At 59.3% G+C, this 25,681-nt stretch overlaps 13 protein-coding genes across 14 annotated transcripts; 4 read left to right on the top strand and 9 right to left on the bottom strand.

The window, feature by feature from the left end:
* Positions 1–299: 299 nt before the first annotated feature.
* Positions 300–1,091, bottom strand: SDRG_08239 (hypothetical protein; the record flags this gene model as incomplete). Its single annotated transcript, XM_008614113.1, has 4 exons — positions 300–677; positions 723–758; positions 816–989; positions 1,040–1,091. Coding segments are annotated over 4 exons (640 nt in total), but the record flags the coding sequence as incomplete, so codon positions are not given.
* Positions 1,092–1,138: 47 nt separating this feature from the next.
* On the top strand, positions 1,139–1,930 carry SDRG_08238 (hypothetical protein; the record flags this gene model as incomplete). Its single annotated transcript, XM_008614112.1, has 5 exons — positions 1,139–1,162; positions 1,204–1,451; positions 1,498–1,555; positions 1,608–1,742; positions 1,790–1,930. 5 exons carry the CDS (start codon positions 1,139–1,141, stop codon positions 1,928–1,930), a joined length of 606 nt encoding a protein of 201 aa, XP_008612334.1.
* Positions 1,915–4,513, bottom strand: SDRG_08237 (hypothetical protein). Its single transcript, XM_008614111.1, has 15 exons — positions 4,437–4,513; positions 4,190–4,391; positions 4,105–4,141; positions 3,773–4,054; positions 3,700–3,729; positions 3,592–3,650; positions 3,337–3,552; positions 3,119–3,284; positions 2,861–3,072; positions 2,650–2,816; positions 2,487–2,612; positions 2,380–2,436; positions 2,277–2,328; positions 2,151–2,230; positions 1,915–2,109 (listed from the first exon to the last, which is right to left on the bottom strand). Exons 1-15 carry the CDS (start codon positions 4,485–4,487, stop codon positions 1,945–1,947), a joined length of 1,902 nt encoding a protein of 633 aa, XP_008612333.1. The 5' UTR covers positions 4,488–4,513; the 3' UTR covers positions 1,915–1,944.
* Positions 4,514–4,597: 84 nt separating this feature from the next.
* Positions 4,598–7,326, bottom strand: SDRG_08236 (hypothetical protein). The gene is made up of 2 exons (XM_008614110.1): positions 7,282–7,326; positions 4,598–7,229 (listed from the first exon to the last, which is right to left on the bottom strand). The coding sequence occupies exons 1-2, from the start codon at positions 7,294–7,296 to the stop codon at positions 4,650–4,652; spliced, it is 2,595 nt and encodes an 864-aa protein (XP_008612332.1). The 5' UTR covers positions 7,297–7,326; the 3' UTR covers positions 4,598–4,649.
* A 599-nt stretch (positions 7,327–7,925) lies between these two features.
* Positions 7,926–9,111, bottom strand: SDRG_08235 (hypothetical protein). The gene is made up of 3 exons (XM_008614109.1): positions 8,781–9,111; positions 8,643–8,732; positions 7,926–8,598 (listed from the first exon to the last, which is right to left on the bottom strand). The coding sequence occupies exons 1-3, from the start codon at positions 9,022–9,024 to the stop codon at positions 7,988–7,990; spliced, it is 945 nt and encodes a 314-aa protein (XP_008612331.1). The 5' UTR covers positions 9,025–9,111; the 3' UTR covers positions 7,926–7,987.
* Positions 9,112–9,312: 201 nt separating this feature from the next.
* SDRG_08234 (hypothetical protein) lies at positions 9,313–10,412 on the bottom strand. The gene has a single exon (XM_008614108.1). It carries the CDS (start codon positions 10,010–10,012, stop codon positions 9,383–9,385), a length of 630 nt encoding a protein of 209 aa, XP_008612330.1. The 5' UTR covers positions 10,013–10,412; the 3' UTR covers positions 9,313–9,382.
* A 436-nt stretch (positions 10,413–10,848) lies between these two features.
* SDRG_08233 lies at positions 10,849–12,287 on the bottom strand. Of its 2 annotated transcripts, XM_008614107.1 has the most exons (3): positions 12,160–12,287; positions 11,985–12,097; positions 10,920–11,935 (listed from the first exon to the last, which is right to left on the bottom strand). In XM_008614107.1, exons 2-3 carry the CDS (start codon positions 12,022–12,024, stop codon positions 10,968–10,970), a joined length of 1,008 nt encoding a protein of 335 aa, XP_008612329.1. In that variant the 5' UTR covers positions 12,025–12,097; positions 12,160–12,287; the 3' UTR covers positions 10,920–10,967. The 2 variants fall into 2 exon arrangements, with proteins under 2 accessions (XP_008612328.1, XP_008612329.1); XM_008614106.1 differs by having other exon boundaries at positions 10,849–11,935; positions 11,985–12,287.
* A 447-nt stretch (positions 12,288–12,734) lies between these two features.
* SDRG_08232 (hypothetical protein) lies at positions 12,735–15,084 on the top strand (the record flags this gene model as incomplete). The annotated part of the gene is made up of 10 exons (XM_008614105.1): positions 12,735–12,925; positions 12,973–13,031; positions 13,083–13,423; positions 13,473–13,889; positions 13,933–14,046; positions 14,092–14,161; positions 14,213–14,382; positions 14,427–14,571; positions 14,619–14,674; positions 14,722–15,084. The coding sequence occupies 10 exons, from the start codon at positions 12,735–12,737 to the stop codon at positions 15,082–15,084; spliced, it is 1,926 nt and encodes a 641-aa protein (XP_008612327.1).
* On the bottom strand, positions 15,046–16,343 carry SDRG_08231 (hypothetical protein). The gene is made up of 5 exons (XM_008614104.1): positions 16,168–16,343; positions 15,983–16,116; positions 15,862–15,941; positions 15,342–15,819; positions 15,046–15,286 (listed from the first exon to the last, which is right to left on the bottom strand). The coding sequence occupies exons 1-5, from the start codon at positions 16,302–16,304 to the stop codon at positions 15,081–15,083; spliced, it is 1,035 nt and encodes a 344-aa protein (XP_008612326.1). The 5' UTR covers positions 16,305–16,343; the 3' UTR covers positions 15,046–15,080.
* Positions 16,344–16,721: 378 nt separating this feature from the next.
* Positions 16,722–18,545, top strand: SDRG_08230 (hypothetical protein). The gene has a single exon (XM_008614103.1). The coding sequence runs from the start codon at positions 16,765–16,767 to the stop codon at positions 18,448–18,450; it is 1,686 nt and encodes a 561-aa protein (XP_008612325.1). The 5' UTR covers positions 16,722–16,764; the 3' UTR covers positions 18,451–18,545.
* An 899-nt stretch (positions 18,546–19,444) lies between these two features.
* On the top strand, positions 19,445–21,120 carry SDRG_08229 (hypothetical protein). Its single transcript, XM_008614102.1, has one exon. The coding sequence runs from the start codon at positions 19,463–19,465 to the stop codon at positions 21,050–21,052; it is 1,590 nt and encodes a 529-aa protein (XP_008612324.1). The 5' UTR covers positions 19,445–19,462; the 3' UTR covers positions 21,053–21,120.
* Positions 21,121–21,656: 536 nt separating this feature from the next.
* SDRG_08228 (hypothetical protein) lies at positions 21,657–23,692 on the bottom strand (the record flags this gene model as incomplete). The annotated part of the gene is made up of 3 exons (XM_008614101.1): positions 23,589–23,692; positions 22,209–23,540; positions 21,657–22,157 (listed from the first exon to the last, which is right to left on the bottom strand). The coding sequence occupies exons 1-3, from the start codon at positions 23,673–23,675 to the stop codon at positions 21,657–21,659; spliced, it is 1,920 nt and encodes a 639-aa protein (XP_008612323.1). The 5' UTR covers positions 23,676–23,692.
* Positions 23,693–24,526: 834 nt separating this feature from the next.
* SDRG_08227 (hypothetical protein) lies at positions 24,527–25,389 on the bottom strand. The gene has a single exon (XM_008614100.1). The coding sequence runs from the start codon at positions 25,366–25,368 to the stop codon at positions 24,580–24,582; it is 789 nt and encodes a 262-aa protein (XP_008612322.1). The 5' UTR covers positions 25,369–25,389; the 3' UTR covers positions 24,527–24,579.
* Between the last annotated feature and the right edge of the window lie 292 nt (positions 25,390–25,681).

Here is a 25,681-nt window from a genome sequence, read left to right as displayed (position 1 = left end):
GATTCCAGCCTGTCCGGATATTCAAAGCTTCCACTGTCCGGATACTAGTTTTCGTTGTGCAAACTGTTCAACATGCTCAAGCACCAGTCGTGTACTGAGCATGTTGAACAGTGTGCGCAACGACGTCGACAATAAGCGCTATAAAGTGGCTACTTGAGTGTTAAAGCTAATGGATGATTGATGCCCTGGCCTCAAACTCCTGAGCAGTCCCGTCCTGGGACCACTTCATGAGCCGTCGCTGTCACACTCGACCACCTGTGAGATATGGTCTGGTCGTCTCGTCGTCGAGTACTTAACTGTTATTCTCTTTTGGGCTTGTTGTCGTCGGGGTTGTTTCCATCGTCGTCGCTCTGTATATTGTTGATCTCGGCGCGGTTCTTGGCGTGCTGCACGAGCTTCATCAAGCTATCAAGCACGCGCGCCTGCTCTTCTTTGGACGTGCAGAGGAGCGTGAGCTTGACATGTGCGTCGTCTTCGATTAGAAGACACGGAGACGCCTCTTCGTCACTATTTGCAAGCATCTTTGGGAGCAACGTGATGACGCGCGTGAGATGCATGTGTCGCGGGTCGAGCTCAAAGGCATTTTCCATTGGCCGCGCCGGGGGTGTACCCCAGAGCCACGTCGCGAGCCGCCACGCCAAGGTCGAGTACGTCACGTCCATATAGACCCAGTGCTTCTACGTACACATTTGGATTCCTTCCACTCGAAGCACCACAAGCACCTCGAAGCCAACGCGCGTTGTCCAGCCCCGGGTCGTCTACACACCCGACACAATAGAGCCGAGAACAACCACGGTAATCAACGCGTGAAGTACCTCGGTGAGGACCTCGACTACAACGCCAGGGCCTGTGAGGTCCGAGACAAAGTCAATGTGGTTCTGACGCGCCTTCTCGGCGGCCGTGAGTGCAGCGCCCGAGAGGTCGGCTTGCAGCTTCTTTTGCCGCGCGGCCGACACCAAGATGCGATTGTGCCGGCACAAGCGGAGAATCTATCACTATCTCGTTATGACGACGCACCTTTTGCTGTTTGCAGATCAACCTCGGCCTTGGTAAGCTCGCGCGACGGGTCGTCCTCTTGGTTCGTCGACATGGCTCTTCAACGTGGGCGTTTCCCTTTCTGTCTTGGAACGATAGCAAAATGCGATTTATGGCGCCACCCAATGTACACCAAGCGCTCGTGTGCTCGTCTTACCTTCTCTCTAGTGCCCCATGTGCGTATACCACAAGCACGAAGCCGACCAAGCTTTGGCTGACTATGAGGCGTTGAAAGCGCACTCGGAGTCGCAGCTGGCGCAGCTCCACAAGGTGCAGCAAACGCTCGAGGGAGAGATGCACGCCATGCACGCAACCATCGAAACTCTGGGCGCGACGAATCTCTCGCTCATTGAGCGACTCGCGGTGCGCTCGGAGGACCTACAGCCCAACAAAACCCGTGTCCAAATACCCACCCCGTGAGATTTGCTTTGGTATCGATAGAGGGGTGTCATGAGCAACTAGAAGACGTGCGTCTCCACCGCGCCCGCCCAACGCACAGATTGCACTCTTGCAGGCTCAGGCACGATATGCGTTCTCGATCTCACACAGGAAGTCGTCATCAAGTAGCGCAGGTCGCGCAGTACAAAGCCGAGGTGCACCGTCTCGGGGCCCTTTGGACCAAAGCAACGATGGAGGCGGACAAGCAAGCCACGCAATTCCTGCTGCTAAAACGGTCGAATGACGTCGCGCACAAGCGACTGCTCTCAGTACGACCCTCTTTATCCTGCATTTGGTTCACTCTTGATGTGTATAGGACCAGAGGGGACTCATGGTGCGGCTCGATGCAACAACCAACGAGCTCCACTTGGCACGCGAAAAGGTGTCCGCGCTGCAAGCCCAAGTCCACGCGCTCGAGCGCGCGCTCGTCCAGATATACCCAATACGCGAGTTGTGACACCTTGTTGTTGTCTACTGCACACTGCACACTTCGCTCTTGGTTTGGTTGGATTTGGCCGCTGCATGCAACTGCGGTTCGTGGCCAGCGAACGCGACGTCAAAGACAGCCGAGACGGGGCGGTGGTCGGACGTTCGAATCTCCGTGTGGCTCTCATACGACCGTAGTTGGATCGTATTCTAGCACATTTTTTTCAACCCTGAATAAACACATTCGGTACCGGCTGGAGCGTGGCGTAAAGTATGCGATCGGTCCACGACGGTATTCGTTGCTTGGCCGACGTATCGTACGCGTCGGAGCCTACGTCTTCCTTCTTGGTATCGCCCACAAATCAGAAATATCGCACCCTTGTCAAACTTGTACGTCGGGCGAAAATGCAGCGGGCCTTCGTGGAAGCGCTAGATCACTCCTATGGGCACCCACCCACATGTTCCTCAACCGCTACAAACCTGAAACACGCGCTGGGCGTCGCGCTCCTTTGTGAGCTGGTCGTTCGCGAGTAACACCTAGCCCTTGTGTTAGAACTCGGAACATAACGAGAATTCAAAGTGATCACGTTGTGCATGTCACGCGCAAGGAGGGTTTCGATCATGCGCCGTGTCCCGTCGATGCGGTAGTTGAGGTCGCCGCTCCAAAAGACGCGGTCAAAGACATCCGAGATCGGTCCGACTCGGTCGTCGCACTTTCTATCAACATGATTGTCGTTGGTGACGATCAACGCGGGATGTCTCATAGTACGCAACAGGGAGCAGCCGGAGCTCGGCGTTGATTTTTGCAAAGTTGGCGTTGCGCCGCTTCAGAGCGTGTTGTGACTGGTGCGCCTCAAAGTGCGCGTTGATGAAGGCGAAGCGCGTGAGGCCGAGTTGAAAGCCGATGCCGACGCCGCCTACAGAATCCCATTTATCACGATAGCATCGACCAGTAGCGTACCTTTGTTGCCGAGCTGGTTCCCGATCCCGGTCGCGATCGCGTCCGACTCGAGGCTCGTGACCAGCGAAAGGACACTTTTGTGTACAAATACCATGTTGTGCATCGCCGTGAGCGCGTGGCTGCGCAATTTGATGTAATCTGTTGGCCCAAGCGTCGCGCGGATTTTGTCTTCCCACTCCTTTTTGGACTGGAAGAGCACCGACTTGGCGATTCTACGTCAAAACATGAGCCACCGGCAACGCGCCTTAGAAGACGTACGTCTGAACACACTCTTCCGTGCCGATCGCGTATATGTGACACGTCCCGGGGCGCAAAAGTGGCGACAGGTCCGGTGGAGGCTTGTGCGCCTGAAGATTCCACGTCAGCACGAGGACGCGGACGCTACCCGCCGCGAGCACCGACTCTGTCGTGTCCTGCGAGACGTCTACCACAAAAACTCGCTGACATCTGTGCGATCGAGACGTGCTGCGTCGCACCGAGAGACGACTCAAGGGTCAACGGACTCGGCCATGGAGTCGGCGGGTCCTCTTCTGCTGCCTTGGCATCGCTCGGTCGCTCCGTGTCGGGAATGAATTCTGCAGGCGGCGCTTCATCGTCGTCGTCGTCGTCGTCAGAAGGCGGGGCAATTCCGACTTGGTTTTTCCGCACCGAGTAGCCTCGAAAGTAGGCTTGTACTCGCGTGGCCGCCGACTCTACCCGATGGCTCAATACGATCCAAGGTGCAGCCGTACCAAGCTTGGGGCTCACAGCGTCGCTGCGTGGTGTGGCCAAAGCAGAGCTCGGGGGTGAACTACGAAACGACAAAGTCCCGTCGCTGCCATGTGCGTGCTTCGCCATACCTCGCGTCCCCGTCGGTCGCCTCCTTCTGTCTACTGACGACCATCAAAGGACAAACTCGTCTCAAATGCGTACGCGGGCGGTGTTGCGTCGCGTGCACTTGGTGGACGGCTGCCACTGGCGAGAGTGAGCGCGCTGGGTGGTCGGCTTAATAGATTGGTCGCACTCGAAGGGCGGCTGCTGCTTTTAGGAGTTATCGCCCGCGCGGACGGAGGCCGGCTTGCACTCGGCGCCTTGTCTCGACTGCTGGCCAGTGTTCGATCGAAAGAGAGGTCCTTGGCACTTGCAGACGTTGGCAGCTTCCTCGCACTGCGCGGCTGACTCCGGTGGAGGTCGTCTGCGCTGTGGCAAAGTGCGCTATGTAGTTGGCGTCGCCGACCATACGTCTCGGTGCTACATGCAACTACCTCAATACGAGCCGAGGCACGTCGACGGCGGGTGTCGCTATGCATTCTGCGTCAGCTGCACACAGATGTAGCGAGGACGAAGAACCTGGCTTGTCTTCGACAGACGGCTCGGGCGGCGCGGGCGCAATGCTCGACGAGATGTACACGCGGGTCTGGGCGCCTCGCACGAGCGATTGGATCTTGGTCGCTGCCGCCTGCTGCTTCTCGTGCTTGCGTCGGCGCGCTGCATGCTTGCGCTCGTCCTTCTTCTTGCGCAGCGCATCGTCCGTGCGCTTCTTTCGCCGGATCTGGCAACCGCATTATGAGACGCATGGGATCTGCAACGCGCCAACCTCGGCCGTCGGGTCGTCGGTCATGGGCGAGATCTTGCACGGGTTGGCCATCGTCCGCCGACGCTTCGCAAGATCGCACCTCCGGCGGCCGTTTTGCAATATCATTGTGCTGCCCATGTTGAAGTTGCTGCTACTCATATGAGCTGGAAAGCAAAGACGACCAGTAAAGGCCGAAGCCGGTGGATGCAAAACCAACGCGTTATCAAGTCTCATCTAATGCGACGTGCCCATCGTCCAGTGGTTGGGACGGCGCCCGTCCTTGCGCTTGGAGCGGTCGCTGCGCTGGAGTACCTCGAGCTGCAATTTCCACTCCTGCGCCTCCTCAAGGTCGCCTTGCGCAAGGAACCGGAGGTCCTGGCGGTTCCGGCTGTCGGACGGCAGCACCTTGTCATCCGGGAGCCACACCACCGGCGCGCACGCATCCTTGTGCAGTGACCAGTACATAGTGTCGTCAAAACGGAGGTCTTCGAGCCACGACCCGCTCACGTCGCAGATCTCGTCGCCAAAGCGCGTGATCGTGCCCCGGAAGCGGTCCGTCGGCAGTTTGTTGGAGGCAAACATGCCCTTCTTCGAGTCCGGGTCGAGCTTCAAGTCGCAGCGGAGGCCGTTCACCTTGTCCTCAAAGACGATCGTGCCGACAAAGTCCACGACGCGGTCGCCCCAGAGGAAGCCGCCGAGGCGCACGCCCGGCAGCGAACACTCGATGAGCGTGCCGTCGTTGAACGAAATGCGCACCGGTCCTTGCTGCACTTGGACGAGGCAGTTGCCTTGCATCGAGCCGTTCATGATCGACTGGGCCGAAATCGAGTACTTTTGGCCCACGATCTGAAGAAAACTGATCGGCGGGTGGTGGCTCGTGTGCTCGCCATAGACCTGCGCGCCGTCGGCAAACTCGGCCTCAAAAGTCTCGCCGAGAATCGGGTTGAACGGCTTCATGCAGCCAACACCGTGGTGCCAGCCCGCGATCGCAAACGTCATTGTGAGCTTGAAGCGCTCGAGCATCTCGGTCGCGTCCGCGGCGCGGTTGAGGTAGTTGGGCGCGTACAAGTAGAGGTCGACAAGGCGCTCCAGCATCGAGCGCGGCTCAAAGATGCGCACGGGCAGCGAGAGACTCACAGCCGACTTGCCTTCAAGGAGCTTGGTGCCCATCGACTTGATGACTTCCATGAGCACGCCGTTCTGCTTTTTCGCGACCTCCTTATCCGTCAGCTTGACGCCACCCGTCGGGATCTGCAGCATGAGCTTGAAGTAGTCGCGCGGGTGGAAGACCGACGAGCTAGCGTCGGCCACGTGCGTCTCGTGGGCCGGCGCCGTCGGCGCGTCGCGCGTGTCGTCGTCGTCGTCGTCGTCATCAATGTAGCCCAAATTCGGGCCGTGGATCTTGGCTTGGTGCACAAACTCGGCAATCGCAGAGAGAATCTGCATGCGGCCGTGCAGCACATTGGTCATCGTAGCCGCGGGCACCCACCCGCCGAGGTTCAAGTCCGTCACATACGTCAATAACGTCGACTCGGCGTCCAGGGGCTCGACGAGCCATCCCGACGTGCCAATGTGGCCGCGTACGACGCCGGTCGGGACGGGCTTGAGCTCGTTGGCGACCGACATCTCGAGGATCACCATGGCGGACGGCACAGCCGACATGCCCACTGCGTCGAGCACGTTCTGGCACGAGAGGCGGTCGTTGCGCTTCGCATGGGGCGTCGACGCCTCGTAGACGTGACGGAGGACGAGCAGATCGCGCGGCACAGCAAGCGACCGCCAATCAATGCTCGACGCGAGGCCACCGAGAACGGCGGCGCAGGCCGAGTGCACCACGTCGCCTGCAAGCAGCGTCGAGAGGGCCGCGCAGCCAAGGGCAGGCAGCGCCGTGTTGGTCGTTGCCACCAGCGGGTCGGCAAAGAGGTTGTACGGCGTGCCGCCTGCGAGGTGGATGAGGTCGGTGGACCCGCCGTAGGTCGCGACGTGCGTCGACACTGGGAAATGCACATCCCACTCGTTGCGCTTTTGGTGGTCGAGGATGATGCGCAGGGCGACAGAGGGCAAGGCCTTGATCGCGACGCTGCCGCGGACGTACTGCTTGCCCGTCGCGCCGTGCGTCGCCGTCGACACTCGGACACCGTTGTTGGCGCCATGAAAGTGAAAGTGAAGCGGGTGCTGCGACGACGGCTTGTTGAAGAGGAGGCACGAGAGCAGCTCGGACGCGCTCGAGAGTTGGTTTTCGAGACGAATGTTGGTCGGCTGCGTCGGCACCTTGGGGCCGTGGCTCGCTTGCGACGTGGGCTGTATGCGGCTGCGCGACGCTTCAGACGTCATGGGCTTGCGCGCCGGCGACGGTGGTGCGTGCTGCTGGCTCATCGGCTTTTGCCGCCCCTCTTCTTCGTCGAACGGCGTGATGGTCGTGCCGCCGACGCTCGTGTTGCGCTCGAGGCGGTGCTTGTGCTTGACTTCTTGAATGCGCGCGACGGCCTTTGTGAGGACGCTGAGCCAGTCGGAGGCGACGCCCTTCTCTTCGGCCGAGAGGCAGTACATGGTGCCACTGGTGCCGTCCGTGAGGTAAATGCGCGGCGAGTGCCACGTCTCGCTGAGGCCACCGTCTTGGACAGACGCCGACTCGAGCGGGATGACCGCGTTCGGCTTCTTGTCCTTGCTCGAGATGTAGTAGCTCAGCGACCGCCCGTCGCAGACAAACCAGCGCTTCTTCCAGCCCTTGAGGAGCTGGCCCTTCTTCTGCAGGTACCCTTCCTTCATGTACGTTGGGTCATAGTTGGGCCGGCGCTCCAAGCCGCTTCCTTCCTAGTACAGGACCTCATGAGCATCACCACCTCCTTGCGAGCGACCGACGCACCTCAAGCTCCGACATCGTTCGTCGTTTCGTCAGTGTCAGAAAAGGGCAATCCGAATACGATTGTACTTTTCAAGGGAATAACCCTTTGAGATCTCGTTTATCCGGAATCAACGGTGGCGTGGCAGTGTTGAGCGTAGCACGGCTTGAGCTCACATCAAATGCAACGTGCAGCAGTCTTCTTCGAGTATGTTATCTGAGTCAGAGCCAGGATGCGACCTTAGTCGAAAAAGTCCTTCACCTGTAGACTGCAACGAGCGGACTTGAAACGGTGCTGACCTCGAACGACTACGGTGCATGCGTACGGAGAGTTCGTCGTGCAGCAAGTTTGCTCATCAGCAAATGTATGTACCCTTACTTGTGCCGTATGACACAACTGCGCCCCGTGCGCGCTCCCCTGTGCCTAGCCTACACCTTCCATGGCGCCGCCTGGGCACTAACTGGCGAACCATGACATCAGTATCCAGCAACAACAATATATGAATGCGCCTGCCACAGCCAGTATAGGTGAGGTGGTTAGGTAGATATGTAGATGTATGTGTGTGTACGCTTGGTGCAATAGTTGTGATGTATCGCCAAACGCGAAAACTTTGTCGTGATCTTTGGTTTCTGAACTTGACCGGAATTGCCACATCCAAGACAGGGTGCTTGGCACGCGCTGATTCGTTTAAATAGGACCAATGAAATCTCGTATAAATAAGCGGCTCGATTACGCAGGGGTGCCATGGAGGCTAAACTTATTCCAGGAGAAGGACCGGGACATGAACACCTCCTCGCTGTTGTCGGAGAGAACCGAGTCGGCGCTCTCAGAGGAGCCGACAGAGTATGGCGACATGAGGCTCTCGATCGGCCGCTGCCTCCGCAGTTCCGTGGGCCGCATGAGCGAAGGCGTTTCGCCCACCTCTTTCGGCAGCTCGGTCTCTTCGGCGATGACAACGGTGCCACGACCGCCGCCAGACGCCGCACGAGTCTTGGCCTTGGGCTCGACATCGTCTTCGAGAAGCGGTATCTGCCGCGCGCACGTGAGCAGATCGCTGGTCCGCACCGAGTCAAAGTACGACGCGCGGGCTTCCAACGGGCTCGCCGACTCGATCGGCTGCAGTGCGCGCTTGCTCTGCAAGAGCATGTCGTTGGTGCCAAAGGCCTCGAGGAACGTTTCCATCTTGCGCGACGACGTGGGCGGGTGCAGCATCGGGACATCGTCCTTGGCGCTTGCGCTCGCGGGGCGATAGAGGAAGAGGAAGCCAAAGATGCTGATCGTGCACACCGAGATACCGACAATGTAGGCGATGTGGAGTGTCGACAACGGCGGCGCCGGGCCTACTCGCGATGTTACGAGACGTGACGTCGTGTCAAGCGCTCACCAGGGACGGGTGTCGGGACATTGGAGGATTTCGGGTCGAGCGGCGGTATTCGGCTCGTCGTGCTGTTGGTATCAAGGCGCCGCACCGCCGCTACAGGCTTGGGCATGAGATCACGCGACACAAATAAGAATTACGAACTGCAGTCGATGGATGGTGGGTCGTAGGTGGGGCAGCGCGCGCCTGTGGGCTCGATGCACACGTAGGCACCGGTCTCAGGCTGCGGCAGGAGGCACGACGGGCAGCGCTCGCGGCCGCGGTGGCACGTCTTAGCCTCGCGCGTCATGCAGCGGTCGATCGATGTACAGAGATGCGTCGCGTTGCGCGGTGCGAGGCCCGCGGCCGCCGTGTGGAGCAGCAGTAGAAGGAAGAGGCGGCGGGTCATCGCCCTGCGAAAAGAAGGCTGCGATTCGGTCCGATCGAAGCACCGTGATGGGGCCGCACCAGCTGGTGGCGCCTGTCTGCCTATCAGAAGCATGGTCGTAGAATCGTGCGGGCAAAGAACGCGTGCAGATGGCGACAGGGGAGAGGGGTCGTCGTCAACGGCGCTGCATGTCAAGCGTGGGTTCATCACATAGGACGGATGCACAATGCAGGGTCCAGTCGCTCGTGCTCCGGATCCTCGGACTTGCTGTTTGCTCCATGCTCCATGAGGCTGGCATCGCAGTGATAATGTAGCTCACGGCGCCGCGCTGGCGCGTTGATTAATAAATCCTATTCAAACTAGTAGTTGCGTCTCGCGTCTAAATGCGGGCCTCCTTGCCGTCGTAGTCGGTCATGTAGCTGTCGCGACTTGCCTGGGACATGCGCGACTCGTACTCGCTCGCCGTCTCGTACGCTGAGAGCTCTGAGACCATGCTGAAGTGCGAGTACCGGCCGTCCATGCCTTTGCTAAACGACGTCGACGACCGGTACAAGTCTTGGTCGACGATGTCAAAGTCGTCTTCGGCAAGGCCGTCTCCGAGCTTCTTCATTGGCGCGTGCTGGATGACCATCATGTCGTCGTCTTCTTCGTCCTCGAGGATCGCAATGTCGTCGGTCGCTGTCGGCTTGGTCACGACAAAGTGGCTGCCGACGCCGACGGACGACCCGACGCTGAACGAGACGAGCTTGGCCGAGACGTGCGTTTGCGACGGCGGCGACGCGTCCAGGATGTTGCTGTCGCGCACCTTGTCCTGCAGAACGACGAACGAGCCGCTGCCACGACCATCTTCCATCTCGGTGAGCGCGGTCGGGTTGTACGCGGGCGTCTCAACGGGCTTGGCAGGCGGCGGCACGCGCGCCTTGTCGCGGCTGCACTTGTACGACATGTAGCCGAGGAAGAGGATAGCAAACGCGACGAGCCCAATACCAACAAAGGTCTCCGCGCCCATGACGACTGCTACTGAGGACCAGTTTGATTTTGAAATCGCGTGGGTGAGGCGTGGGCGAAGACGACGTGTTACACATCTGGTCAAGTTCGATCGCCGCCGGCCACTCGATACGAACTCTGAGTCGTTTGGCCGCAGCTGGTGCAGCCGGTCAAGCGGTGCGACCGCTCCTCCTCCGCGCTGGCTCGTCGACGCCGCCGACGCTGCCTTCCATCGCTGCCATCTCGGCTTCTCTCGATGGTCGCTGGCGCGTAGAGACTTGGCGACACGCTCGGAGATGATATTGGATGCTGCTGCATGGGCGATGTGTAACTGGGCTGTTATCGGCCCAAAGTGTTATAACACGTGGCGACACGACAACACAGCGTTTGCCAGAGGCGGTCTTGAAGGTTCGTGGTCCCAGCCGCGTCAATTTGCAATGCAGAGAGGCAAGTAGACGTACTTCCGATACCACTGGCTACCATCGCTGCATCAGTCCAGTGAGAGTGCAGTTGCTGCCATCTCGGTACCAAGCAGAGATCGGGACAGCGTGCACAGGCGCAATCACATCGACTGTCCACACACGTGCGTGCGTACGATCCGCGCACGATTGTATATACACCTGACACCTCGGACTAAAGCCAGCGTCACGTGTCCTATTTGAACTTGCATCTGTGGTCGTCCTCTTCCTCGTTTCAAGGCGCGTCGCGTACCTCCACCACGAGGCCTTCCTCGTTAGAACTTGAAGCGCTGTACAGTATATTTCCGTGGCGCTGGCAGACGCACATAGGTTTTCTGGCATCATTATCGCTCGCAGCGCAGAAAACAATGCGAATGTCAATGACCGATGGCATGGAGGCGCATGAAATGTAGACCGTCGTTGCGAGTTATAACACTTTGCACCTAGCCCTAGCCTGGGATAGCGGACGCTGGATGACTGACATATTGGTGTATATAATTTAGTAGGATGGAAGCGACGTTAGATTTCAACCTCCTTGTCGCGCTCGTCGTCGTCCCACGAAACGCGGAGCTTCGGGTTGTTGTTGTCGCGCGGGTCGTCCGAGAGGATGGAAAAATTGCTGTACCGCCCATCGAGTACGAGCGAGTTGGTCGACCGGTACTGCGACACCGAGTCTGAAATGTCGTCGGTCGCTGTTGTCGGGAGCGGGTAAAACTGCGCAAACGACACCGAGTCGATGTACTCGTGGATCGTACTGTGCGGTTGCACGTCGTCGCGGCCCTGGCCGAGAATGCTCTGCACGTCGCCAAAGCTCGACGGCGTTGGGAATGAGCGCAGTGAAAGGTCGTCGTTCTGCGACGAGAAGCCCGAGTTGATGCGCTGGAGCTGCGACCCATGCATGGCGATGCTGCCGCCGCGCTTGAATTTACTGTGTGGTGGCGGATCCACGAGCGTCGGAGGCGGACACGGCTGGCGCGGCCGCTTCTCGCGACGATACATGAGCGCGCAAACACCCGCCACGAACATGAACGCGACGCCCATGCCAATCGCAATCATGAGCACCGTTTGACTCGCCGTAGCCGAGCTAGCGCTGTTCGAGTTGGCGCCTTCGCTCGGTCCCGGTACGTTCTGCGTACTGTTGTTGGCTGTTTGTGTCGGCGTCGTTGGTAGTACCGTCGTCGGTGTAGCTGTTGTTGTTGCCGTCAGCGTTGTTATTGGTGTCGGCGTCGTAGTTGGTACCGCCGTTGTTGTTGGGGTCGGTGTTGTTGCGTTGCTGCCAGAGCAGTCGAACATTGTGAGCTCCGACTTGTCTGTGAACGGGCACGACGGGCCTGTTTTCGCCCAACAAAGGTACCCGCCCTGTGCGTTCGCGTAGAGACATGGAGGACACGCACCGAGTTGGCGGTTGCACGGGGTGTTGGTGATGGTGAAGCAGAGCACGACGAGCCGGCACAAGGAGGGGTCTTGCACCGCCAGCGTCGCCGCAGCTGTGCGTGAGGTGCATGAGCCTCGACATTGCCACGAAAGGTCGCGTACCGTGGAGAAGCACAAGGATAGCGGTGGTAGAACCGTGCATGCTGCAAGGCCCAGAGGCAAAATGGCCGACTTACTGCGAGCCAGGAGCAAGGAGGCAGCCAAAGAATGTCCATCTGCTAGGATTCGGTGGCGTGTCAATGATGGAGGCATATTTTTTGCCATTTCCGCGCCCTACCTAGACCAAACAGGCGGCCTTTGACGCAGACAATCCAGACGAGCGGAAAACACGCAACCAGACGGGGCAGCAACGGGCGGCAACACGGAGCCGCTCGTGCTTGGTCCAAGTCGCGTCATGGCAGTAGCGGTTGCTAAACCTGCTGGTGATCTCCATCGTTCGACGCAGCCGGGCCTTGCTTCGACAAGCGGCAAACAGTCATTTCTTCAGCATCCTGAATGTCCGGGAAGGCGGCTTGCACAGAAGCTACGGCAGATCCTATGCAAAAAATCACACCGTCCTCGTTTGACGGCCAATGTTGTCGGTCGTGCATGTAGCCTTTGGGTGCTAGAACGACTGATATTGGAAGTCTCTTCACAAAGGGTCCGTGTTTGCTCTTTGTCCCGACGCAACGTCAATGGCGTGCATATAGGACCTGCTGCATGCACGCAGCTAGATACCAGTACGCAGCTCTCGTGCCACAAGAGGCGTGGCGTCATGACGAATGAGCTGGCGCGCATGACAGTTGTGTGCGTTTAGACCACTGGCAAGGTACGTGTCCCAACAAAGAGCATACAAACGCCAAGTCGAATCAGATGCCTTGGGCATATTTTACGCCCGGAAATTTCCCGGCGAACTGCCGTTTGCCAAAGCCGCAGGGCGCCGCAGAGCCGACTGACAGCATGAGCCAAGGATACGACGACGGGCTCTTCCCCGCGGGGGACGCGCCGCCCAACCCCTTTGCGGCGCCGCCACGAAGGCCGTCGGCGTCGCCCTTTGCGTCCGGGTATGCATCGTCTTTGTGGACGGCCAAGGACCTAAATCGGCGAGTAGGCCTGTAGCGCACGTCAACCCGATGAAGCCGGGCCCAGGACTACCGCTGGCTGGCGGTGGTACGACAACTGACTATAGATGTACATATGTGCTTATGTGAGGACACGTAGGTCTTGGTGCTCGGGCACCAGCGACGAGCCAACTGAAGACCCCGATGGTCGTCAAGCCGACAGCCGACTCAAGCGCGAGTCCTTTTGACCACGTCGCAGACTACTCGACGGCCAATACGCAGTTTCACACTGCAGACCTCAGCGACCCTTTCCAGCACGTAGCGGAGGCGTCGACGCCCTTCCAGCATGCGCCACCAACGACCCCGGCGCAACCAGCCCCTGCGTCCAACTTCAATTCTGCAGACTCGGCCTCGGACGAGCTTGCCAACATGTTTGGTGGTCCACCACCAGCGGCCAAGCGAGACAGCTTCTCTGACGCGCCGCGCACCTCGTCCATGTCGGTACGTCCGGAACGCGACTTGTCGTTGAGTCTTACACGTCGAACGTCAGGACCCGTTTAGTGCTGCGACCGCCGTGGCCCCGCCGCCGCCGGCCGCGCCTTTCTTGGGATACAACCAATCGCCGTACGCAAGCTCGAACACGTCACCGATGTTTGCGGGCCCGACGCACCCGTCGCCGTCGTTCGCGCACCGGCAGCCATCACCGCTCAGCCGGTCGCCATCGCTCACATCGCCACAGCGCCAGACCGCGACGCAGATCCTTCCGCCGCCACGCAGCGTCGCAGAGCTCTTTGAGGCGTTTATGGCGCAAGTGTCGCCCGAGATGCACCCAACGCCTCTTCCGGCCTTTGACGGCACCGAGGATGGTCTTCGGTTGCTCTACGACCACCAGCGCTGGAAGTCACTCGAGGCGGCCGCTGCGTCCATGGCCCAAACCAACGATGTCGCTGCGATGCTTGCTGCGCGCGTACGAAAGAAGGACGTTCTGCCGACTCAAGTTGTTTTTGTAGTCGTGGCAGCTCGTCGCACTGTACAAGCAGCGCAATGTGACGGCGTTCGAGGCCATCGTCCGAGGCCTCGGCGATCTCGATAGCCCGCAGTACCAGTGGGCGACATTTTCAGAGGTCTGCGTCGCTTCGAGAGACCTCTGTCCCACACTTTCCTTCTAGTCTGGCAAGACGGGGTCCATGGTTCCCTGGCGCCTCCACTTTCTCGCCATGCAGCTACCGCGCCTTCAGAGTACACACATCTCCTGCGACGACGAAGCAATATATTGACGAAGCATGGTAGACAACTATCTCGAGTACGAAGCCGCTTCGGCGGCCTTTGTCCAGCGGCTCGATGGCGCACAGGACGCTGCGGCTGATGTGTGGCGGGACATGACGACCGGCGCCATGATCAACACGTTCATTGAGCGCAAGAAGCTGCACTTGGCGCTACGTCTGAGCGTCCACTACCTCGTACGAGCCTTGCTCCAGTCGTGTATGTATGACATTCTTTGCAGACGACCAACGCGGGTCGCTTCTCGCCGTGGCAAGAGCTGCTTTGGACGTCGCGCGTCGGTCGCGTGCACCTCCAAATGGGCAACCTCGTCGCCGCCGAACGCACGTTTGCCAAAGCCACGACACTCCAGGCTTCGATGGTTCACGGTCGGATTGCGATTTGACAACGCGTTGTTGACTCACTGGATCAGTAGACTGCTCGGCGCGTCTTCTGTTGAACCAGGGGTTGCTCTTCTTTGCGCAAAACAAGGTACCCTCGTAACGCTGTCGACGCCCGCTCACATCCACCACCACTAGTTTAAGGAAGCACTCGACACGTTCAACACGATCCTCGAACTGCATGCAGCACCCGAGCCCATGTACGTTGCTACCGACCCGTTTGTGACGATCGACGACGGCGACGTGGCGTCGTGCGCGGCCAACAACCTGGCGATCTGCGCCCTCTACTCGTGCGAGGTGCTCACAGCGGTGAACGTGCTCGAGTCGGTGCTCCAGAGCGATCCGCGCCGCCACTTGAACGCCGCGCTTGTCTTCAACCTCAGCACGCTCTACGACTTGGTGTGCGACAATGCCAACGCGACGAGCCGCAAGGAGGCGATCAAGCGGCTGGCAGATGCGTACAGCGTCGAACACATTGAGCCGAGCAGCTTTCGCATCTAATAGAATTCGCTCTTCTTGCGTTTGTTGGAATGCGAAGTGTCTTCGTCGTCGTTGTCCGCTTTGGCGCGCTTCTGCGCCTGCTTGGCCGACTGAAGGTGGACATGCGACGTCCAGTACTGCTCTTCGGCAAGGCCCGTCATGCCCGTCATCTCGATCGTCACGTCTTGGAGCTGCAGCGGATGGGCGGCAAAATGTCGCAGCACTATTCCCATACAGTGAGATGTATTGGGATCGCCATGCTTGACCAAGAAATATACCGTTGGCCGAGTGCGACGTCGACAAGAAGCGCGCCACGACGACGGATCCGCCGGCGCGGAGCTTGGTGTCGTCGAGAAAGGCAACGGGCGCAGCGACTTCAAGCGCGGCCTTGAGCGTCTTCCGAGGCGTCTCCACGGGCACGTTTGTGAGCTGCACCAGGAGGCCCCGGGTGAAAAAGTCGGGGGTTGGCGCCGCGGAAGCGCTCTCGACAGCATGCTGAAGCGTGCTGCAGGACGATGTGTCCGTGTGTGCCATGGCCATCTGTGCTTTGAGGCTATCGCGCAGCGCGACCCAGCGTGTCTTTGCCATGCCCGAGATGCCGGCCGTCGGCGGTGCGTCCGGCGATGGTGTCGTCTTCTTGTGAGCCTTCAGAGCCGCGAGGACTGGGGCGACAACATCAACCGAGGCAAATTCGATGAACGCAAAGCCTTTGAACTTTCTCGAGCCTGCAAAGCGGGGCATGCTCACGAGGTTGACCTATCCGTGCGTGGGCTCATGGCACGAGCGCGCTTGGCGTACCTTGCCAAAGGGCGAGAAGAGTTTGCGAAGACTGTCGTGGTCCGAACCCACCGAGAAGTTTTCAATGTAGATGGTTCGCTCTGTAGAGATATGTAGAGTGGACGGCGCATGCAATGCGTACCGATACTGTCGTCGTCGTCATAGTCGGGCAACTCTGTCGGACGAACGTACGCCTCGTCGTCGCTAAGCACCATGATCGGCGACTTGCGGATAGCGTCCGTGAGAATGCGCGTCGTCGCTCCGATGGCTTTCATGCTACAGTACTCGTGCTAATGATCATGCACGTCCTCCGAAGCTTGCGTGTACCGGTTGAAGGTGAGGAAGACGTCGATGGGCATGTAGCCTTCGTCATCCATGGACTGCTGGAGGAACTTGTCGCTTCGGAGGTTGGCCATACTGAGGTAGAACTCCATTTGCTTCTGGACGCGCTTCTTGACACTCATAATGCGATCGATGCTGGCCGGGCGAATCTTGGGATCCCGACCTGATCCTAATCCAAGCGCACCATGTCCTGGAACAAGGACATACACTATACTGGCACTCCACCCTTGAATAGTGTCACAAGGCATCGCACCAGAGACACCGAGCGTCTCGCGGTTCGAGGCGTTCCATGGATTTACACGCTTTCTCTTGAGCTATCTAAGATCCACTAGATGTCTAGACTAGTATGAGGCTCCGATAAACGCTTCGTCCATGGTCCTGCCAACACTGCGAAGTGCATATGGAATACTATTTAGAAAAATGCACACTATTCTATTTCACTGGCGGTCTTGCTCAAGGATTTTAGCCAATGACTGGCGGGACCGATTATAGCATTGAATTATATTGGTGTTTGTAGCAACATTAAATTTGGCAATAAAAACACATATCGGCTATCGGTTGGCAGTCTACGACTTGCACAAGATGGCCGCTTACACTGCTCCGTCCGTCAGCGTCAACGGCGCGGGCTGGGGCCCGACGTCGCTCCCCAAGCAGTTCGCCAACATCCCGTACGCGCCCTTCGGCAAGAGCGACAAGCTCGGTAAGGCTGCCGACTTCATCAGCCAGAACAACCAAGCGATCGGTCGCCCGGGCCGCTTCCAGCGCAGCAACGACCCGTCGGGCGTCAACGCCGAGTTCCAGTACAAGCATGACGCGGTCGAGGACCTCTCGTTCCAGCTCGTTGACACGGCCAAGGCGGTCCGCAACAACACGCGTCTTCGCCCGACGTGGGGCCAGCAGCGCTTCCAGGCGAACCGCAACAACAACCGCAACAACCTGGCGAAGGACAAGGGCCTTGTCGCGCTCGAAACCTCGACGCAGATGAAGAAGGGCCAGCAAAAGCAGAACAAGCGTTGGGACCGCCTCAACACGGCGCGCCGCATGTTTGGCAACAAGCGCCGCGACAACGACACGAAGGAGCGCGTCGCGAGTGTGCAGGTCGACACGACGTGGAAGATGATCGAGCAGTTCGAGCTCGCGCAGCTCGTCAAGCTCCAGGCCAACATCCCGGCCTCGGAGGACCTCAAGACGTGCGGCAAGCTCCGCAAGTACGACGACACGTACGACCGCATCACGACGCGCTTCGCCAAGACGCTCGGCCGTCACGAAGACAAGGAGTTTGTCTCGGTCACGACGACGGACGATCCGATCATCGAGGCGCTCGCGACCGAGGGTGCCGCCACCGTCTTTGCCACGGACGCGATCCTCTCGCACCTCATGGCCTCGCCGCGCTCCGTGTACCCGTGGGACATTGTCGTCCAGCGCGTCGGCAACATGCTCTTCTTCGACAAGCGCGACGCGTCGACGTTCGACATGGTGACGGTCAACGAGACGGCGATCGACACGCCGAACGCGGACGATCCGGACTCGATCAACCACCCGGACCGCCTCAGCCTCGAGGCGACGCTCATTAACCAGGCGTTTACGCAGCAGGTGCTCAAGGCCAACGACGACTTTGTCAAGACGTTCGAAGCCAACCCGTTCAGCGGCGAGAACCTCGCGCCGATCGCGTACAAGTACCGTCGCTTCCAGCTCTCGGAGACGGTCGCCATGGTTGCGCGCTGCGAGCTCCACGCGATCTCGACCAAGAGCGGCGCCGAGCAGACGGTCGCTGCCTTTGCGCTTAACGAGTGGGACCCGAAGCTCAGCGGCAGCGTCGAGTGGCGCAAGAAGATTGATCTTCAGCGCGGCGCGCTCCTCGCGACGGAGCTCAAGAACAACTCGTGCAAGATCGCCAAGTGGACGCACTCTGCGATCCTCGCGGGCGCTGACCAGATGAAGCTCGGCTTCGTTTCGCGTGCGAACGCCAAGGACCCGTTCAACCACACGATTCTCGCCACGCAGAGCTACAACCCCGTCGACTTTGCGGCGCAGACGTCGCTCAACCAGAACAACGCGTGGGGCATCGTCAAGATGCTTGTCGACATCTTCCTCAACCAGCCCGAAGGCAAGTACGTCATGATGAAGGACCCGAACAAGCCCGTCGTGCGCATCTACTCGGTGCCGCTCAACACCTTCGATGATGAAGGCGACGATGACGACGAGGACGACGACGAGGAGGACGACGACCAGGACGACGACGACTTGGACGACGACGAAGACAACTAAATGCAAGTAATGTAGTATTGACGAGGATTGCTTGCTTCATGGTACACTCCGACTGCAACAAAAGCTTCCTCATGCTCAGAGTTGCCATTTTCGTCGAGTCATGTCATCGTAGTACAGCTCCAACTGCACAGGAGCGTGCTACCAATCTTGGGCGGTTGGGGACATTACACAACTCATATTTGGCGTCGATCGGCATCGGATGAGTTAGCGAGAAGGCGATGGAGGCCGGACTTCGAGGAGCATCCAAAGACGTCGGCAGCTGCTTCCGAGAAGCGAGTGTTGCTGCCCTTGCCCGAGCGCGACCAACCTTTGCTTCCCGTCTACGCTGTTGATGGTTCCATTCTTTTTCCTTGACCACGTGTGATACACGCGGCGCCTCTGCGATCGCCGATCATCCCGCGCGACCACCTCTGCTGCTCGACGACTTTGCACCTAACGCAGGACCACGGCGACGCGGCCTTTGCGAGCGACTTCTTTGCAGTCGTGGGCGCGACGAAGCAGGGTCCACCGCGCAGATTCCGCCTTCAACGCGCCCGGCCACATTGCTGTTGCACTTCTCGGGCGTTTCCCACTTGACATTGCACTTGTCAAGTTTGTCAAGTTGCCGTTTGCCATCCGGCGCGTACGCCGTCGCATGGTCGGCGTTGGGATGGCAGAGGGCTTGCACGATTGGTGACGGTCGCCTCTCTGTGTGTCTCCTACAGCGCCGCTTTGCAAGTGAAAAGACTCGCGCGCGTTCGAGGGCGATGGCGACTTCGTTGGGAATGACCGGTCGCGTGTCCAGCACCATGTGGTAGGCGTCGAGATTCGGCGCCAGATTCATAGCGGGATAAAGGCAGGGAGTGCGCACAGCGAAGTGGCTTGTTAGAATCCGGCCGCGAACGGTTACACGTCGTGGCACCTGTCGGCCTTTCTGGCGACGGCCCAATGGAATCTCTCAACGCCGTACCCTCTGGCGCACCAACGCGGGATGCTACCAGTTTGCAATTCTTTATTTTGACTCTCAAGAAGCATGACGACGTCTCGGGGTAGCGCGAGCGGCGCCAACAAGTTTCCAGACTTTCGCCTCTCGGCGTCGCAGGACGCCCATTTTCGCGGAGTCGCATCATCACTCCTTCAGAACGCGATCGTCGAGTGCGAAGACACGGCAAAAGACATCCACGGCAAGTGGAAATACGTGCGCGAGGCCAACGGCCTCAAGCTGTACAAGGCCAAGAAGCCGAGCAAGACAATCCCGGGCCATCAGCTCATGGCGACCGGTATCGTCCGCGGCAACCTTCTCGAGGTGCTCCGCGGGATTTACGCCCACGACTCGGTCTCGTTCCGCGTCAAGTCGGCGCTGCTCATGCCCAAGGAGTACCTCGACTGCGAGGTGCTGCATGCGATGGACGTCCAGGACGAGGCGGCGCCCTTCCGTTTCAATGGCCTCAAGTGGATCGCGACCAAGTGGCCCGGTGGCTCGATGTCCAAGTCGCGCGACTTTTGCTACTTTGAGTCGATGGGCATTGCGCGCAACACGGACAAGAACGGCAACACGTTCGAGTACGGCTACTGCTTTATGGACTCGTGCGACGTCGGCCAGTGCCCGCCGCTCGACGCGATCTCGCTCGTCCGCGCCAAGATGAGCATCCGCCACATCTTCCGCGAAGTCTCCAACGGCTACACGCTCGTCATGACGCACTGCAGTATCGACGCGTGTGGCAAGATGTCTGGCTTTATGAGCGACATGACGACACTTCCTTTCCTCTCGTCGGCCGCCCGCTCGTCCGAGTGCGCCGAATCGGCGCGTCTTTCGTTGGCCACCATGGGCTGTGACGAGTCGGCGTCGACGCGGGGGTCGCGCCGGGGCACGGCCGTGCGCAACCGCGAGTGCATCTGTTGTCTCGCGTCGTTTGCCGGCGGGAAGCGCGAACGGGCCGAGTGCTCGCTCTGCGAGTTTGACGCGTGCAAAACGTGCGTCGAGGACAAGAAGGTCGTCGAGCTCCTCGGCACGTCGATTCGGGCCACGAAGAAGCCCTACTGCAAAAAATGCTTGTCGGCCAACCGCGCGAGCTTGACGTCGCGCCGGTCGCTCTCGTCTGTCTCGGTCGCGCACAGCCAGCGCGGTCTCAGCGGCAGCTACGGCTCGGACCATGCGATAGTCAACGAAGCCGCGAGCGTGCCCCAGCACGGCGCTGTGTGTCCGATTTTGGATTTCGACAACGAAGAAGAGGACGAGTCGGTTTACTCGGGTCTCGACCTCGACCAAACTAGCTCCGTCGCAAGCCTTCACGACGAAAGCAAGGACAAGGTTCAAGTGCTTTACACTGGTCCGCTCGCGACCGGCACGACGTCGTTTGACGGCACAGAGGTCGGCAGCATGTCCCGCATGCGGCTCTACGACAGCTCGCAGAGCTTTGGCGGCGAAGACAGCCCCCATGTGGTACCCCTCCAAGTTGTGAGCTCGTCTGCGCCTGGCACCGACGTCTACGAACCGCGGCCGATGGCCTATCGCGATGCGAGCCCGCGCTCCATGGCGATGAAGATGATGCAGCTCTCGATGCAAGCGCGCGAGACGCACGACATTGTGCGCCGGAACCAAGAATTCGCGCTCAAGATTTAAGCGTTGTCTAGTCGTTAGTATGCGGTCGAAGTATATCTATATAATTAAGTTAATTCCTCTCATCTCAACCGTCGATGTGGCAAGGAAATGACGGATCGAGCGCGCATCGGCCGAGCAGAAGATGAGAGACAACGATGGGTGTCAAGATCGCCGGTGGCGCATGATGCACCACGGGAATCGCGCATGAGATTCGTACTAGTATGCTGCGGGTTCATCTCAGGAACCCTACCACAAGCGTCCGTAGAGACGTCGGCCGATTAGATCGTCATTGATGCCTGGCCGACTGGAAGGAATCCCCAGGGTGGCCGGATCTCGAATCTCCGATGCCATCAATCAAACATGATGGGGACGCAGAAGGAGCCACGGACGCGCGGTGCATTCGGGGGAGCGACTGTCCGATGTCCCACGTCTCGCCGGTCGCGCGTTGTCATGTCAACAGTGTGCTTCAATCAACGTCTCTTGATTACATGCACTGGTAGCATCCACCGGGTGGCAGCTTCGTCCATCGTTCGTCTTTGGAGGCTCGAGGCGCCCATGAGATAGCTGGGGAGAGCACTCAAAACTGTACTATCCATCGTTTTTGAAAGGCCATAAACAAGTCGCACTACTTCTGTGTAAAGTCAAACTGGACTGGGCCGGTTGCGGGCTGGAATGTGAGCTCGCCGTCAGCGACGCCTGGGGCAAGCGTAGCGTCCACTTCGTCGTTGGTGTCGCCGCTGAACCACTTGTCCATAACGTACGACGCCGCCGCCGAGACATCGTCGTTCTCATCGTAGCAAAGGTCCTCGATCGCGACGACGCATCCGCTTTCTTCGACTGCCTGCTTGGCCGCGTCGATGGTGCTCGTCTCCTGACCGACGTGGAGGACGTTGCTAATCGCCTCGAGCACCGCAAGCTCGATCGCCGGGTCCTCGTACTTGTCGAGGAGCGGGCATAGCGACACGAGCGCGCCAAGGCGCACGAGCTCGCCAATGACGTTGCTGTTGCCCCGCACGAGAAGGCTGCACGTCGCCCACGCGGCCTCATGCTTGACGTCGTACTCGGCCCACGCGAGCTGCTCCAAGATAGCGGGAACCACTCCAGGCGTGTCGATCACGGCGTGCAGCTACTCCATACAAACAATATGAGATGCCTCTTTCGAGGGCGCACGACGTACGAGCGCCTCGCTCCCGGTCGTCAAGTGCGCGAGGATCCAGCACGTCTCTTCGCGGATGCTGCGACTCATCGAGTTGAGGACACGCGGGAGCGCGGGGAGGAGCTTCGCTTCGATCGCGACGACGGCGAGGCTCTCGTCCATGGCCAAAATCTGCCCGAGGAGCTGCAAGAGCGGGTGCAGGAGCATCGGGGACGCATACAAGTGGAGGAGCTCGACGAGCTTGGGCAAAACGCCGGTCGCCACAAAGGTCGACACGAGCGACTTGTTGTGCGTCGTCATTTCAATGATGGCCCACGCGCAGTCGCAGAGCGTGAGCGCCTTCTCGTCCAAGGTGAGGCTCTCGGTGGCGTCGTCGTCAGCCTCGGCCGACTCGTCGTCGCCGTCGATCGTCTGCATCGGCCGGAGCGCAGACTTTTGGACCGTAAAGACCGAGTACTCGCCGGTTTCGAAATTGACATCGACATCGACGACCTCGACCGTCGCCGCGTCAATCTCGCGCATGAGTCGCACGAGCACGATGTCGTTGGGCGCCGGGCGTCCCGAGTCCATCTGGAAGTAGCGCCACGTCGCGACCGCAGGCGACGGCGCGGCCGGCTCTTTCGCAAGGGCCTTGGCTTTTTCAATGACGAGCTGCTTCATTACGTTGGCGAGGACCGTCATGACATCGGTTTCGAGTTGCGGCGTGAGGAGGCCGAGTCCCGCGAGGAGCTCCGGCATATCGATCATGCTACGAAGGAGCCAGACCGACGCGCGGCGTAGACTTGGTGTGCTCATGCGGATGTGCGGAAGCACGGTTTGTGGCGGGCAGACCCCGACGACCGCCTCGCACATGACCTTGGACTCGCTCGCGACATTGCCGAGGCACCACGCCGCTTGAATTTGCAGCTCCGAGATACCGCACTGCAACAAGACGACCATCTTGGGCAAGACACCGCTTTGAACGACGTGCAGTGAGCGGTCCATGGACGCAATGAAGCGCAGCGCAAAGGCCGCATCCGACTGCATCGAGACGTCCGCGAGATCGAGCGCACCAACAAAGAACGGAATCGCTGCGAGGATCGTCTGCCAGAGCGGGATATGCTGCGGGTCGCTATCGTCAAAAAGAGGCGGCACGCCCGAGCTCATGAGGTACACGAACGCGCGGAGGCTCTTTCGCCGCACGTCCGCTTCGGCGTGCTTGAGACCGATGAGAAGCGCTTGGCAGCGCTGCGCAATCTCGTGGAGCATCTGCGACTTCTCTTTGGGCATCAACTCAGCCAGCGCCTTGGCTTGCGCCGCCATGTTGCGCCGCTGGTTGTAGCCGTCCTCCTTGCGCGCCTTACGGATCGACACCTGCCCGCGCGCATATGAGCCATCGTGGCGACCATCACGTGCATCTACCTGCGTGTCCATACGGGCGCGCCGGCCATTGACGCCGTTGAGCATGCGCTTGATGGGCTGGCGGTGGTCCTTCTTCGCCTCCGACATGTCGACGATAACCAAACGTCTTGTACGGCGACGCCAACTTCGATTCGTTCCACGACCCCGTTATCCGGTGGCGCCCCAGTTCTTCGAATCCGGATACGACAGAGTAACCGACTCACGAATTCAAACCGACTAACTGCGACGTCTAACCGGTTCATAGCCGACTAGTCGAGAGCCGTGGCAAATCCGGTTAGTCGGTCATGGCATGACGTCATCGTGAGGGCATTGTCTATGTCACGGTGTGGGCTGCCTAGTCAACACAACGCGCTTACGAAGAGCATCATTTACGTAGTGCGCGAGGCCCATCTCAAGCACCTGCTTCGTGTACAAACGCATGTGCTACGCAAAAGAAAAACCCGTCACGACGCTGAAGCTGTCGACGCCGGCAAAAAGCCATTGCCGGCTCTATGCAGTCGGAGATCGTTGATCTTCGCTGCTGCTTGACTGCTTGGTGCTTGTTGGTTGTGCCTGGCTGGCTGGACGATGCTGTGGACACGGCGCAACCATCTGTGTGGGTGTACTTTGTCCACGAAACACAAGAGGGCTGGCAGGGACAGCGACAGACAGCACATGTGGGCGACTGCATAGGCTGCGCGCAATGCGCGCACGTGCTGGGAATACGCCGCGCACGTTCTTTTCCGGATATCGACGGGAACGGTGGCCGACGGCTACGACGGGACGTGGGGCGCTTGGTCCACGCGTTCTTTCTGCCAAGTAGCCAGCGAGTGTGGTTGCGACTTCGCCGGTACAAAATGGCGCCGAACTAAGATCCGAGTGCGACGGTCGACTCGACAAATGCAGTGTATGCAGCCACAACGATCGATGCGTGCACTGTCCATGACACAGGGCACAAGCGGAATGAATAAAAATGTGCATGCATTAATTGTTGCCGTCTTCTAATAAATAACTAAGAATACCAGGTGGAGATGGACGGCAGTGTAGGGAGCGGTGCCGCTTGTGTGAGCGACGGAAAGGTCTTGAGCGGCGAAGGTGCGCGGTCCTGCGGTGGCGCATAGTCGTACGCGTAGTAGTGCGATGGCACGTAAGCGTACTCGGTGTGTTGCTGCTGCATCGCATGATGATGGTGCTCGTACGGCTGGTAGTGCGGATGGCAGTTGATGTAGTTGATTTCGCGCACCGAGAGGTCAAACGGCTTGAGCTTCGGAAGCTCCGTGCGCGCTTCGTGCTTTGTGATGGGCTGGATCTCAGTGGCCGACGAGTGCGACGACCGGTACGGCGGGCTCGACACCATTGGCTCGTCGGGCAGCGAGCCCTCGTCATCGTCTTCGAGGTCGATGCTGTTTGGGTTGTGCAGCAGCATGGCGAGGCGGCGGTGCTGTTTCCGGATCTGAATGTCGTACGCGGCGCGGTCTTCGCCCTCAAACATGGTCGAGGCCGTTTCCATCGAGAGGATGCTCTTGCGCAGCGAGCGGATGTGGCGGTGCGGCCAGCGCGGGATGCCGACGCGGCGGCACACCTTCTTCATGAGCGTCGTGCAAATGCCAAAGAGCTTGGCGACTTCGGCCAGCGGCTTCTCAAAGTGCGGGCGCAAAATGTCGATCGTGATGTGCTTGGAGAGGCTGTGCGTTGCGTTGGGACTGAGCTTCTTCTTGGACGGCGAGACCACGAGCTTCTTTGCCGACGAGGACGAGCTAATGTCCACCAAGCAGCGTGTGGACCGAGCAGCAGGTTCCATGAGGTCGTTTACAACTGTAGCGGATTGGAGAATGGAACTCCATGTCGAAGTTAAGCTCGCGCAGCAAGATTGGGGAACCGCGTCCGTGACGCGCACCGACGCACAGGTCCAATTCCACTCTCTTGTATACTTTTTGCCAATCTTTTGTATTGCAGCTTTTGATTGGCTATATGGGGAAGGCGGATCCAATCACATCCGCGTATGCGATGCACGCGCCTGCGATTGGTTGCGACGATTGGCTGCGTGTATGGTCTTTGCAAGCCGATCTATCTACCATCTTGCGTCACGCGCGCGAAGGAAAATTCGCATTTTA

This window comes from Saprolegnia diclina (assembly GCF_000281045.1).
Source record: "Saprolegnia diclina VS20 unplaced genomic scaffold supercont1.25, whole genome shotgun sequence".
NCBI classification, from domain to species: Eukaryota; Oomycota; class Saprolegniomycetes; order Saprolegniales; family Saprolegniaceae; genus Saprolegnia; species Saprolegnia diclina.
This window is presented reverse-complemented; position numbering and strand designations above follow the sequence as displayed.